Source organism: Molothrus aeneus, chromosome Z (assembly GCF_037042795.1).
Source record: "Molothrus aeneus isolate 106 chromosome Z, BPBGC_Maene_1.0, whole genome shotgun sequence".
Classification (NCBI taxonomy): Eukaryota; Metazoa; Chordata; class Aves; order Passeriformes; family Icteridae; genus Molothrus; species Molothrus aeneus.
Genome location: NC_089680.1, coordinates 17,947,711 through 17,960,897, shown reverse-complemented (window position 1 = coordinate 17,960,897; position 13,187 = coordinate 17,947,711). Strand labels below are relative to the sequence as shown.

General features: G+C 40.9%; 1 protein-coding gene across 1 annotated transcript in view; it reads right to left on the bottom strand.

Moving 5' to 3' along the window:
• The window catches only part of GOLM1 (golgi membrane protein 1), a 37,913-nt gene extending 25,771 nt beyond the window's left edge, over positions 1-12,142 (bottom strand). The window contains exons 1-3 of the mRNA XM_066568656.1: positions 12,001-12,142; positions 5,492-5,665; positions 2,804-2,983 (exon numbers count right to left, since the gene is read on the bottom strand). Of these exons, the coding sequence (XP_066424753.1) occupies positions 2,804-2,983; positions 5,492-5,620 (309 nt within the window). The 5' untranslated portion in view covers positions 5,621-5,665; positions 12,001-12,142. The remainder of the gene's footprint in view (positions 1-2,803; positions 2,984-5,491; positions 5,666-12,000) is intronic.
• Between the last annotated feature and the right edge of the window lie 1,045 nt (positions 12,143-13,187).

The window sequence follows — 13,187 nt, the reverse complement described above, 5'->3', positions numbered from 1 at the left end:
CAGCAAAACAAACAGCATATCCACAGGATATTTGTTTGTGTGTCACAAGAAAAGCAAATTTTGAATTTGATGCAAAATGGTGCACCGGCACATACCTGCTCACCCTCCCACTTCAGGCTCCTGAGTGAGACACATGCTCTTCTCCAGTCACAGAATGCAGAAGTCAGGAAATTAGTCCAATGCACCACTTCCCTAGGGTATCACTTCCTGGGGTTTCTAAGCAAGCTTTATAGACTGAACAACTGTATTTTAGGGTGATAGAGAGACAAGCACTTAGGAGGCAGGAATTTCAACTACACTGGCCCCAAAATCTACCTTTCCCAGCATCCCACCTCTAACACTGAAATGCCAATTGAATTCCAAGGCAGCCATAAAGCACAGTATTTTCCAAGCAGCAGCTGCTTGGAAAAATGTGTCTGAGGAACACATGGAGATAGAGCAAACACCTTGGAAGTGGGCTAGGTGTTTATCCAAGGCCATCCAGTTGCTCGTTAAACTACACAGACCCACTGTAACTGGGTATTATGGATGCCACACACTTGCAGCTTCACCACCTATTGCATGAAGAACACTACCTTCCGCTCAGTCTGAACTACAACTTGATGATGGCATTTGAGGCACATCAATGAATGCAGGACAGCCCTGCCTTCCCTCTCCAGCCACAAACATTTTCTGTACTATTTGGAATCCTGAAGATGACTGTGATGGTTCTCTTCTGCTGACCCTTGTCCAGCCTGTAAACCATACTCTGGATTCCTGTAGAGAAACTACTGCACAGAATTGGTGACCTTTGCTCTCCTCTCTATGCCTTTCACAGCACTTCAAAACTCCACTGGTGACCCCCCCCCCACAGTACAATAATCAACCCAGTGTATTTCTAAGTGGCTTTGTAACTTTTGCCTTGTCATTCACCCTTGCAATTCCACAGTCTGACCCACGGCTGCATAGTATCTCTACAAGCCACTTCAACTCCAGGTGTGAATGTGTTGACTTCTCTCCCTCACTTTTATCACCAGCTCTTTCAGGAGAAAACTCCAAGATAACTCAGAAGAAAGACTTTCTTTTCCAGAAGCCACATTGACTCTTCCCCAGACACCACATTCCACCCCATGTCCAACAGCAGTTCTAGTTCTGCAAAATACCTGTTACTACTTCTCCTGACATGGAGGCCACATTTTATGAACAGTTCCTGTACGCCCACTAGGCTCAAAAACACCACAAGGAAAGTGGACTGCGTGCTGCTACATAACACTCATCTGATGCCAGAAATCTGAAGCAAAAAGATGCCACATCATGCTTGGCAGAAGCAACATTTCATTCACTAAACTTTCTTAAAACTCCTGGATGAGGTCCTCTCAACATCTGCCCCTCTTGCTAGCCTGTGCTGAAAATTCTCTGGCCAGCTCTTTCAGTGTCTTTTAGCAGCTCTGGCAATATCTGCCTATAGAAAGGAAGCATAATACTCTATTACATTTGCCCTTTTCTTACCTTTGAATTTTATTTTTTCCACTCATGCATGTGTTTTCACTCCCTGTAGGACTGAAGCAGAAGGCAAGAAAATTCCACAGCATTCAGTAGCAACACCCAATAACAGGAGGCAGAAGTGACAAGATTTGATTACTTACTTGAATACCATCTGAATATTCTCAGATATCTTTTTTAAAAATGCACGCATTGAAAAAATAAATAGACAAACTATACCTCATCTTTTTAAAAGTATATGCAAGGACTGAACACAGAGAGAAGAGAGAAATTATCAAGGATATAGGTTTGTCTCAAAAGAGGTAAAAAGAATTGGTTTATTATTTCCTAGAAGACTTGGGGTAAAGATTATTTCAAAATAAACTAATGATATATGACATTGATGCACCCATTCTACCTTCCATTTTTAATCAATTTTTGTTCCTCTAAGTTCTTCAAAGATTAATCTGGTTATATTTTTCTCAGGCAACACATTTTGAGGAGCAAACCATTCCTTTATAGTGAACCTGCTACCTGAAGAGTACCTATTACCATCACAAGATGTGACTGTTCAGCCTTCTGAAAGTAATAGTTCTGGAAAGCTGATCTATAAACTTCAGTCAAGAGATTCTATAGGAGAAGCAATTGAATACTCTCAACTAAATGCTTCTGCGAATAGGGAGAAAATGGATATTACTGACTAGCAACTTCAATCAAAGTGGTATCTGCAACACAAGGAAAATACACAGCAAACCGGTTTGCAAAATACTACACAGCAGGAATCATACACACTGCTATTTAAGTAGATTTGTTCACATTCTTCACAAAGGAATACCATCCCCCTGGTGAAGCTGAACTGTCAGGAGCACTGCCGTGAAAGTCTCACCTTCTCATATCTTCCCAATACCATTAAGTTTTTGAGGCAGAAAGCCAAGATGCCACAAAACTTGTAAAGCATTTAGAAATAAATGTCAACCATTTATGCTTACAAATATATTTGGGAATATATCTCTTGGTCCATCTTCTTCTTTTACCTAGTTTTTAAAACATTACTATACAGGAAAGAAACTGAAGGGACAATCCAAGTATGGTAACGACTTATAGAGAGGATAAGAGTTTTATTCAGAACTGCTGTTACTTGCAAGCTTTTAGTATTTCAAAATTATACAACAAATGCTAAAATGTCCATTCAAGGTCCATTTTCTCAATATCATACAATATAAAATGTTTTGCCACACCAACATTGTCTGTAAGCTGCAACACGTGAGCACCACTTCCCACTGCAGAGTGTGTCTTGGTAAACTACAGTCTCACAGAAAACTGTGGCTAGGAAAAGCCCTACCTTCTCTTCCTGATGTACTCTGTTCGCGTTTTCCATCTGAAAGCTGTGCAAGGACTGGATTTTGTCAATCTGCTGTCGCTGCTTCTCTAGCTCCCCTTGGAATTCATTCTTTTTTTGTTCCACAGCACCCCTCTCCGCTGCTGCCCTGCGGACTTTGCCTTCCAGATCCATGACTCGACCCTGAGGAAGAGCAGATTAGCCAAAGCAATAAAAAATGCTTCCCCCTTGCCGGAATCTTGTCCAATATATTCAAGGAATAGCAAATTTTACAGCGCTAACAATGCAGATATCATGAAAGTCCTGTGTCAGCCAGGGATACTAGTCATACACATATACACACACTTCCATAGTTTTACATAAATTAACAGGAGTGCATATTTTGTAAAGACTCTAAAATTTAAGTTAAAGATGAGAAAAATTAAAAGCTCAGTACTTGAGCATAAAAAAACCCCCAAAACATAAACATAAAAAAGATTAGAGACTACAATCTTTCTGAAGTCAAGGTCAAACAATTTTTTTTAATTTAGCCCATACAATTCTGACAGCTTTACACTTCTCAAACTAACTCAGTGTGGAAACTCAGCTCTCAAACCAATCTGATTCCCTGGAAGAGCTAGAAAAGGGTAGAGGGAGGACAACACTGCCCAACTTTTACATGAACAATTCACATATGGCTATTACACAAAGACATATATGAGAAAAATCCATTCATTCATAAACAGAAAATCATCATTCTTCTTGACTGCTCAAAGAACAGCTACAGTCAGAAGAAAATTCAACACCATCACATCCTGTAAGAGACATACACTAAGGAATCAAGCCTGATGTTTTCACACTCTTTCCTCCTCCCCCCGCCCTTCTTTTTTGTAAGTACCAATTTAGTTTTGCAGGACGTTGTTTCTAAACATTTTGGATTAAAATTGTTCTTCAGCAGCAACTAGGAATACAAAAAAATGCAGGGGGCTGGGGATATCAACAGAATGAAAAAAGACCTGGTGATTCCAGGTGGACTAAATATTAGATATAATAAAAACTGTGCATGTTCCAAGACTCCAAAAAAATGTTCCAAATCTCCTTACACCACAGTATGTAGCATGTCAGGTCCCACCTACCCTGCCTCTCTGCCACAGAAATAAAGGAAAGGGAGAGGAGCCAGAGGGGGAAAAAAAAAGGAAAATTACTTGCAGTTTAGCTGGAATAGCAAGGAAAAACACTCCTTCCATTTCAGTCCTAACAACTGCAAAGTGTTGCCAACAAACAAATGGGTCTAGAGAGAGCTTCAGAAGCTCCATCCATGTTCAGCTATGCTTTTATTCCATTCAGACTGTGTGACCATGCCAAAGTGAAGTAATTTTCAGGCTAACTTTAGGAGAAATATGTATGATGGCACAGTGTACCTGTACTAGTATCTCAGGACCTTGTGCCTCTAGGTTATGGAGACCAAGATAAATCTGGGGCATATTTTTCTCACTATCAGCTGCTTCATGGCTTTGCAGCAACACTTCAGTAGTACTGACACAGTTACTACCCACTGGTAGCCACCATCCTGAGGCCACTGACTGAAGGGAAAGCAAGGGATGACCAGGGTCTCAGAAGTCATAAGACACACCCTTAACCACATGGCCAGACACAAGTGCCCTGTTTGAATACTGCCTGTTCTGAGGTGAAAGAAACAGGAGCTCAGCTCCTTCTGTTGACAGTACTCAGCTGTCCACTCAGTACTAAAATTTGGCTCAGTTACAAAGAGCATGCAAATTCACTGGATAAACTGGGAAGGAGCTCTCATGAGCCATGTTTAATCAACATGTTGTTAGTTTTTAGGTCAGCTTGTTAAAAACAGTAACAAAAGAAAAGGAAAAAAAGAAAAAAAAAGAGGGGAAAAAAATAACTGTCCTGCAGAAATTGTCACAAATTAGAAACTTGACTCACATATCCTATATCGGAACAAATGGTCCAGAAAGGATTAAAACCTAAGCTCAACAGCCACAAAAAATACAGTTATAATCAGAAAAATATAGTTATCATCAGGCAAGGTAATTACTACATGTGACTTGTATGTCCTTCTTCAGAAAGATCACTAAGAAACACAAATTCAGATTTCATTTCTGAACAAGCCAGATTTCCTTGTACAGTATGTATACAATGCTATCAGTCATGTACAAAGACAAATCTAGGAATATCAGTGTGCTAGTTTTGATTGGGATAGAGTTAATTTTCTTCACAGTGACTGGTATGGGGCTCTGTTTTGGATTTGTGTTGAACACAGGGTTGATAATATAAAGATGTTTTTGTTATTGCTGAGCAGGGCTTGCAAAAGCCAAGGCTTTTTCTCCTTTGCATACTGCCATGATGGCAAGGAAATTGAGGGTGCTTGGGAAGGGACAAAAGAGGACGGCATTTATCACATCTTTAATGTGAAACAGTACAAGACAGCTGAATGTTTTGTGAGAGCAGAAATAACAACTATCACACATGCAGGTGTGTTCAAGTTTTGGGTTCCTCTCATGTACAAATAGGCATTCATCCCATTTCCCCACTACTGATAAGCAACAACTGTAAAATTTGTGGAAGTTCCTACAACAAGCTGAAGTTCCTGGCTTGTCACGTGAAGGAGAATCATCCTTCTCGTGAACTATGTTTACTACTTGCAGAAGTACAAAGTGACATGCAGAGCAAAAGGAACATTACCTGCAGATCCATGCTGCGAGAACTTGCAACCCAGTAATTGAAACCCAAAACAATTATGCACGCCACGAGCGCAGCCACGAGGAGTGGTGGAGACTTCATCCCGCGACAGCTGTTTCCTAGTCCTACCATTTCAAGAAGAGAACAAATCCGACTAATCACAGCAAGTATGGAAACCTGCAAATTAAAAAGGGCACATTATACTGCATCCCCAACTACAGCTATTTTATACATACAGTATATAATACAGCCTATCAGCTGGCAGCTGCTGCATTACTGTTTGCAGTAATGCAAGAGCTGTCAGCTGATAGGCTTACACCCAGCAAGGAAGGTAAATGTACTGGTGTTGACCTGTCTAGATATTTCCATCTGAAAGACAAAGAAAGGTCATCTTAGCATGTACACTATTAGCTTGTACATAAAGCTTCACATGCTCTTGAGGGGGATGTCTTGAATACTCCTAATAATATAATGCAAATCTGCAATAAACAGAACCAGCCATTTTTTTATCATACATCTACCCAAAAATCCATGCAGACAACACAGGGCTAGAGAACAGATTGCTTTTTACCTAATTTGCTCAGAAAATTAATTTAGTCTTGCTGTTTGAAGAGTAATTCACTTTGAAGAGTAATGTGCTTTCTAAAATTGGACTATTTCAACTTATTCCATCCGGCACTACTATTCTAACTTCTTATTCCTGAGCCTGTAAATAAATACGTAAATAAGACTGAACCAAATTATTTAAAGGAGAACCTAAAAATAGCAATTAATATAAATATGAGCAGACACTCCACTGATTTCAATGTTACGTTGCATTAAGTATTCTCCATTTTGATGCTCAGCTCTTTCTCTGCTCCTACAGAAAATAAATAATGAATTAGCAGTACCAGGGATACTACTGGTTGTTATTGAGATTTGCGTTATTTCTGTGAAACAGACTATCTTAAAAGATAGGCAGGGGCAAAGGGTAGCTGCAATTCTCTTTGAAATAAGCTACATTGATTTTATGGTGTGGTGAAATCTGGTCTTAATAAGCCTAATGGCACCTAGCTTCATGAATCCTTAAACTCCAAGGAATCTTGGCTGCAGTTTGTAGAAGATTTCTCCCTTATAAACTGAGATTAACTTTTTTTCTTTCTGCACTCCAGCAGTCAAAAGACAGAAAAAATAAGCACAGAAGACCAGGCAGTCAGCAAATATATATGCATCACAAGACACTAGTTAAATCCAAAATGTATATATTTACTAGTAATATATTGTACAAGCTCTCAAGGTACACATTTTTAAGCAAAGCAACTATTGCAACTATCCCTACTATTGCAACACACAAGTGGCAATGTTTTCAAAATTATTAAATGGTAGCAACTCTCAAAGGATTTACACGTGAACATACACTGCAAGCACAGGGGAAGAATGTGATGCCAACAGTTCACAGGTCCCAGAAATGCAAATTCTACTGTACATCCAGCACTTAAGTCCTTCAACAGCTCACCTAAACCTCAGTGTCCACATGCATTCTCTGCAAAATTCCCTCTCTGCAGTCAAGATAGATTATAACTTCTCGTTTCTCAGCAGACAGCGCATAATACTGCCAGATTCACAAAGGTTTCAAATCCGTGTGTTCATTTGAAAAGTTTCCTAATTTGTATTTGAGGGTGTTCGTTTGAAAAGTTTCCTAATTTGTGTATACAGAGGATACAAGAGTAAAATTTTCAGCTTCCTGAAAATGTTGCCTCTTCATAAACACCTACACACACCACAAAACAATCCAAAGTCTAGCACCTGAGACTTGAGTTTCTTGCCTAAAGGGATCTAAGGTGCAAAGGGACACATGCATCACAGCTCCAGCGGACACCCACAGGGCCACATACAGATGAAGCAAGGTCAACACTAAGAAGCAAAGGCAAAGAAAGGAACCATGTTGTTTGGTTTTTTTTTCTTGTAATGCAAAAAATTAACACGCAGTAGATAAAAACACACACAGAGACATGCACAAATTTCCAGTAGAAAGCTATGAATTGCAGAAACACATACATCTTGCACAGACTATTATCCTACTGTGTCATCCTAAAAGAAGCACCTGAGAAGTACAGAGCCACCATGTCTTACACATGACCCCTGAAAACCAAGAACCCCCAATCTCCAGAGTAGCAAAAATGAGAGCACAAAGGGCATGATGGAGTTAGCACTGCAATCTCAGCAAAGAACAAGAGAATCTATTTACTTTTGCATACCAGAATACAATACTGTATTTCAAAAAAGGTCTGTCAGAACCCATTATGAAGTCATCTGTATCTTGTCGTTTGCTGTAATAGTAGGCACACTTGACACATGGAAAAACTACAAAGAGCACTGCCAAGACGCAGTGATTCATTCTAAGTGTGACTTGAATAAAATAACTGGTATTTTCCTCATAGCTGTCAGAAATAGAGAAAACAGTTCACATTATCAGCAGTAACAGCTTGCACAGTAGTTATCTACTAGATAAATATATGGGACTAGCTGTTTAGCTCAAAAATTTTCAGAGGTAAAGCAACCATATTGTTCAAGGAAAGAATGATGAGTTCTCCATGCAGCTTAAAGCACAGGCACAAAACCATGATAAAAAATGCCAATACATCTAAATAGTAGACAAATCTGGCAGCATCAGCACCTTTTCTGCTGTTTTCACCTGTTAAAAACAAACAGGCAAGTAAGTGCTGGTTTCACTAAAGCATGTTTGACTTCAGTACATTGCTCTTTCTAGAAAAGAGCAGTGTTGTTTACCCTTAAATCATTTATATTAATTAGGAATATATTTTTATACTGAACAAAAGGAAAAGCAAAAGGAAGAGGAAAGGCATGAAAGATACAGAAGGTTTTTCTGTTCGCATATTGCGGATCCAAAACTTTACCTCAGTTGCGATATCAAAATTCCCTTTCTCGTTAGTTTAAAAAATAAAAACTGTTTAACTTTCTGCCATGGGTATACATACTCACATAATTTGGAAGAGAGATAAGCAAATCAGCTCAATAAGCACATCTACACGAAAATCTGTTTGCACATGCTGTTTTCCAGGAAACATCTGGTCTGGCACAGTTATTTGAGTTGGATTTCAAATAAGTTTCTGATTTTATGGGTAAGAAAGTAATTTTACTGAAGATGAAATACAACAATCTCCATGGCAAATGTAAAAAAAAGCATATTCGTAAAATTCCTGACTTCTGAACAAAAGATTTCATCCTTCTGTTTTTCCAACCTAGTGGTGCTTCATTGAGATGGAGATGTTTTAGACTGAGATATTCAAGCAAATTAACACACAGCATACTTTTACTTCCCACAGTAAGTAATTCTTTTTATGGTACTCAGCTGAAGTAGGATATCTGTTATCCAGCAATCTTTTACTACAGATAAGCAACAACATTGCCAACCAAGCCTCAAGACCAATACACTAGTTCTAAAGACAAAACAAAATGGTGCATTTCAGACTCCTAGAAGGAAAGCCAAGTCTCTCTGCTCACAGGGTTCAGCTCTGTGTACTTCCTTAAGACCCGCCAAGCAGAAACAACCAGAAAAGGTGAAAAATTCAATAGACACACAGCAGACAGTGTAGGAAAAAACGTTCCCTTATCCCTGGCCAGCATACCTGTCTACCAACCACCTCCTCCACCATCCAGCCACTGCATGGTACAAAGCCAGTATAAACCAGAGCAGCATCTAAAGACAGACCACAGCCAAAGCAGACACTGAGAATTGAAGGCACAGCTTCTTGGAGGTCTGAGCACTTGCAACTCTGTGTAAGGACAAAGCCTTACTAAAACCCCTGCAAAAATCAGAAGCAAGAGACAAAAAAAGAGAAAAAAAGAAAAAGTCCCAACCAGGACCTAAGGGCTAATGCACAGCATAAAGGTGACACAATCCCATACCAAACAGACTGGACCAAAACGGGGAAACCTCCTCCATATCAAGTGAGCCCCTCTGACAGTGGTGCTTTCCCCACCTATTGCAAATTCTTTTCCAACCTCCCAGTGAGCTTCCGGAAGAAATCACTGTGGTTTTTTTCAGCTATTATCATGAAATTCCTATGTCTGACTGCTTGAATTAAACCAGTGTATTAACCAAACAAGTTAATCAAAACTTCTTCCATTGACAAGTTAGTTAGGTATACCCAGATACAACTAAATCAGACTAAAAGGTATTAGAACTTGAGTTTTATTTTAAAAATAACTAAATGAAATTGGAAAAATTAATAATTCTTAAAACAGTGAATCAGAGAGCAAACATTTGTGCACCCGGTCTTCCAAAAATAAAGGTGACCATTATTTGAGTGGGCAGAAATGGAGCGCAGAAAAAAGTGAGTCAAAACCTTTCAGTTTTCATTTCATAAATGGTTAATACACAGTAGTGATTATCTTTGAAAGATAAATCCAGCTGGTTCTTGCTCACAGCAGGATCTTACTTACAAGTACCACTACTCACAGCCCCATGGTGAGAACCAGCTACAGCCAGCAGCAACCTTTATGCTTTCAAAGTTGCACAGACTGTACACAGGGCTCAAGGAACTGTACATGGTCACAAAACAGAGCATACAGATTTCTTATCATCCTCTGCAGCAACACTGTCTGAGGGGTTCTTCCTTTCAAATTTGCAAGTTAAAAAAAATCAAACAAATATTTTTCCATTGGAGATTTAAAGTTTGTGCACTAAACTCAAGCCTGCTGACCACAAACTTCCTATATGCCTTTCACAGGGATTTACAAACTGCAAGAAAAAATAAAAGAAAAAACACTCTGAAACATTCAGCAACAGCCACTATCAAACTTCTGTACTTTGGATGAACGTCACAGAGTCACTATTTACCAAAATTATCAAGCTACACTCTTTACAAGAAGGGAACTGCATTTTCACCACAACACATTCAGCAACTCCACTCTCATCCTGCTCAGGAATAACCATTTATTTGATTGTCAATTCAGGTGTCAGGTCTTCCTTTTCTAAAGCATTTTAAAATAGAAGTAACAGATTAGAAAACTATGAAAACCCTAAAAATGCAGTATCTGTCCAAGGATAGGGTCATTGTTACCACTTGTTCACTAATCATATTTCAGCTCAAGAAGTCTCTCCTCTTTCAAATGACTGCTTTACAAGAAGCTAACCACCAAACACCCTCAATGCCCTTTATCTGATTAAAGAGAATTCCCAAACAGGTATGTGGCAAAACAGAAGCTAGAGGTTTAAAGTAGGTATCTATCCCAATGACAGAAGTTGGCTAACTAAAAATTACTTGATAAAATGTTCTAGAATATCTGGACATGTTGCCCAGGTGAAGTTTTAGATAGCAGTATTACCACTGAATATAATGTGTATGAAAACAAAATTAAACAAACAAACTTATATACCTGAACTATCTCAAGACCACTTATTTTTATGTGTATATTTTGTTGCTGGTATATTTCCCATACAACATGAACCAGCTTTTTAAGATCACAATTTACAGGACACCCACGTATCTTAAATGGAGATTATGAAACAGAGTTACAGTAAGTTTAGATTTTTGATTAAAAACTCGGTAAATTGCTACCATTTCCCCACCACTACAAAACTACACATATGGTTTAACTGCAAAACATGGAGACCTCCCACTAAGAGTGAAAAAAAAAATTCAACTACATAAATAATTCTTTAAAAGCAAAGTGCTGTTAAAATGTAAGATGAAAGGCCATTCAAAAAAAAAGTCAGTTCAAGAGCAAGATTTTCTAAAAGCCTGATCAACTCCTTCTATCTTCATGCTGACAAGGGAGTCCTATGAAGTAAAGGGAGTCCTATGAAGTAAAACAACTCAAACTTCCTGCGTGTAGGCGATAAACACAGCACCCACTATGCACCCAACATCTGAACCAAAATTTCTGAAGAGGTAGGGGTAACACTTTTCCAGGCAGAGGCGGGAAGGCCTCTGGAGGCACGAACTTCTGAAAAGTCCCCCGAGCAGCGGTAAGGCCTCCGCAGCCCTGCCCGCGGGGAGGGAAAGCAGGGCTAGCTCGGAAGGAAGAGGGGGATGGTCAACAATCTCAGGTCACCAGCCCGGCTGCGACAAACCAGGGGAGGCCACCTAGTCCGACCCTTCCCGGGCAAGGTAGCCGGGAGGAGGTATCTCACACCTGCGTTGATGTCTAATATTATTATTTCTACCTCCGCTGCGAATATTCAAAGATGTTTCCGGCTCAAGACCCTTCAGAGGGAAGGCTGGCTGAAGAAACAAGGAAACGCTATCAGTGTCCGGCAAACACGCCAGTTAAACCCTGCCACGCCGGCCCGGTACCTCTGCGAGCACTGCCGGGCGAACGGCGAGTGCCCGCGGGACGGAGCCCGCACGGGGCCGCCCCTCACCGCCCGCCGCACATGCCCCGCGCCGGGGTCGCCGCTCGTCCCCCACCACCACCACCGCCGCCGGCCGAGCCGAGCCGAGCTCGGCGGGGCACAGCCGGCACAGCCGCCGCCCGGCGCCTCGCACCCCGCCCGGCGGCCTCACCTCACTGTGCCGCCGGCTGCGGCCCCGCCAAGCAGAAGAGCGACAGCCGGTCCGTCGCCTCTCGTTGCCCCCGCCGCCCGCGGCAAAGAAGAGCGGTGGCAGGAGGCGGGCAGGGCGGGGCGCAGGGCCGATCCCGCCCCTCGCCACCCAGCCCCTCGCCGTCCCGTTGGCGTCTCCGACCGAGGAGTGCCCTGGGCTGAGTGTCTGCACCGGCCTGTCCCACCCTGCACCCTCCGCCCGAGCCGCTCATTCCTTCACCAGCGCTTCTGCTGAGTTACAGATTTCCTGTCTTGACCACAGGCGCTTCAGTTCTGGAAAGCGGCACGTCGGCGAAGCTGAGTGTCTGAAATCAGAGGCGGAGCGGCAGAAAACTCAGGAAGGCTGTTTCAATACCTATTTCTGATAGCCAAATGGATGATGCTAGTATTTTCTTCATTTTAAAAGAAGAAAAGGTATTCAAACCTGGTTCCCATTAAGTCAGCTGGAGTTTCCACCATCTAGGTAGAATCATACAATTGTTTTGCTTGGAAGGAGCCTTAAAGACTATCTAGTTCTAGACCATGGGCCTAGAACATCTTCCACTACACCAGGATGCACAAAGCCATGTTCCAAACCACCCTTGAAGACTGACAGGAGTGACGCATCCACAACTTCTTTGGGCAACCTGTTCCAGTTACTCACCACTCTCACAGTAAATAATTTCTTTCATAATTTGATGATTTGTAAGGATTTCCTTTCTAAATTTCCCCTCTTTCAGTTTGAAGCCATTCCCCTTGTCACATCAATGCAGTTTCTAATGAAGACCCTCTCCAGCTTCTCTGTAGGCCTCTTCCAGATACTGGAAGCCTGCCGTGACATCCACACAATCTTCTTTTTGGCAGCTGCAGCTTTTTCAACCCAATCTGCATGTTGTTTCTGCATTCTAGCTTTTGCAAGTGGAAGTTTAAAAAACAGAATCTAAGCAGTATAGAAAATCTAGTGAAGCAGTAATTGTAGGTGCTGAAAAAAACAAAATAATTTCTTTATATATATATATATGTAAATTTCTACCTGAAGAAAGACCACAAACTTAACAAAAGCAACCTTCTACATATCAATACATAATGCCATATATGAGGTTTTCTTCCCGTCTTTGAAGACTGTTTAAAAGTTGATCAAGGTACATTATATATTTATTTTTTAAAACA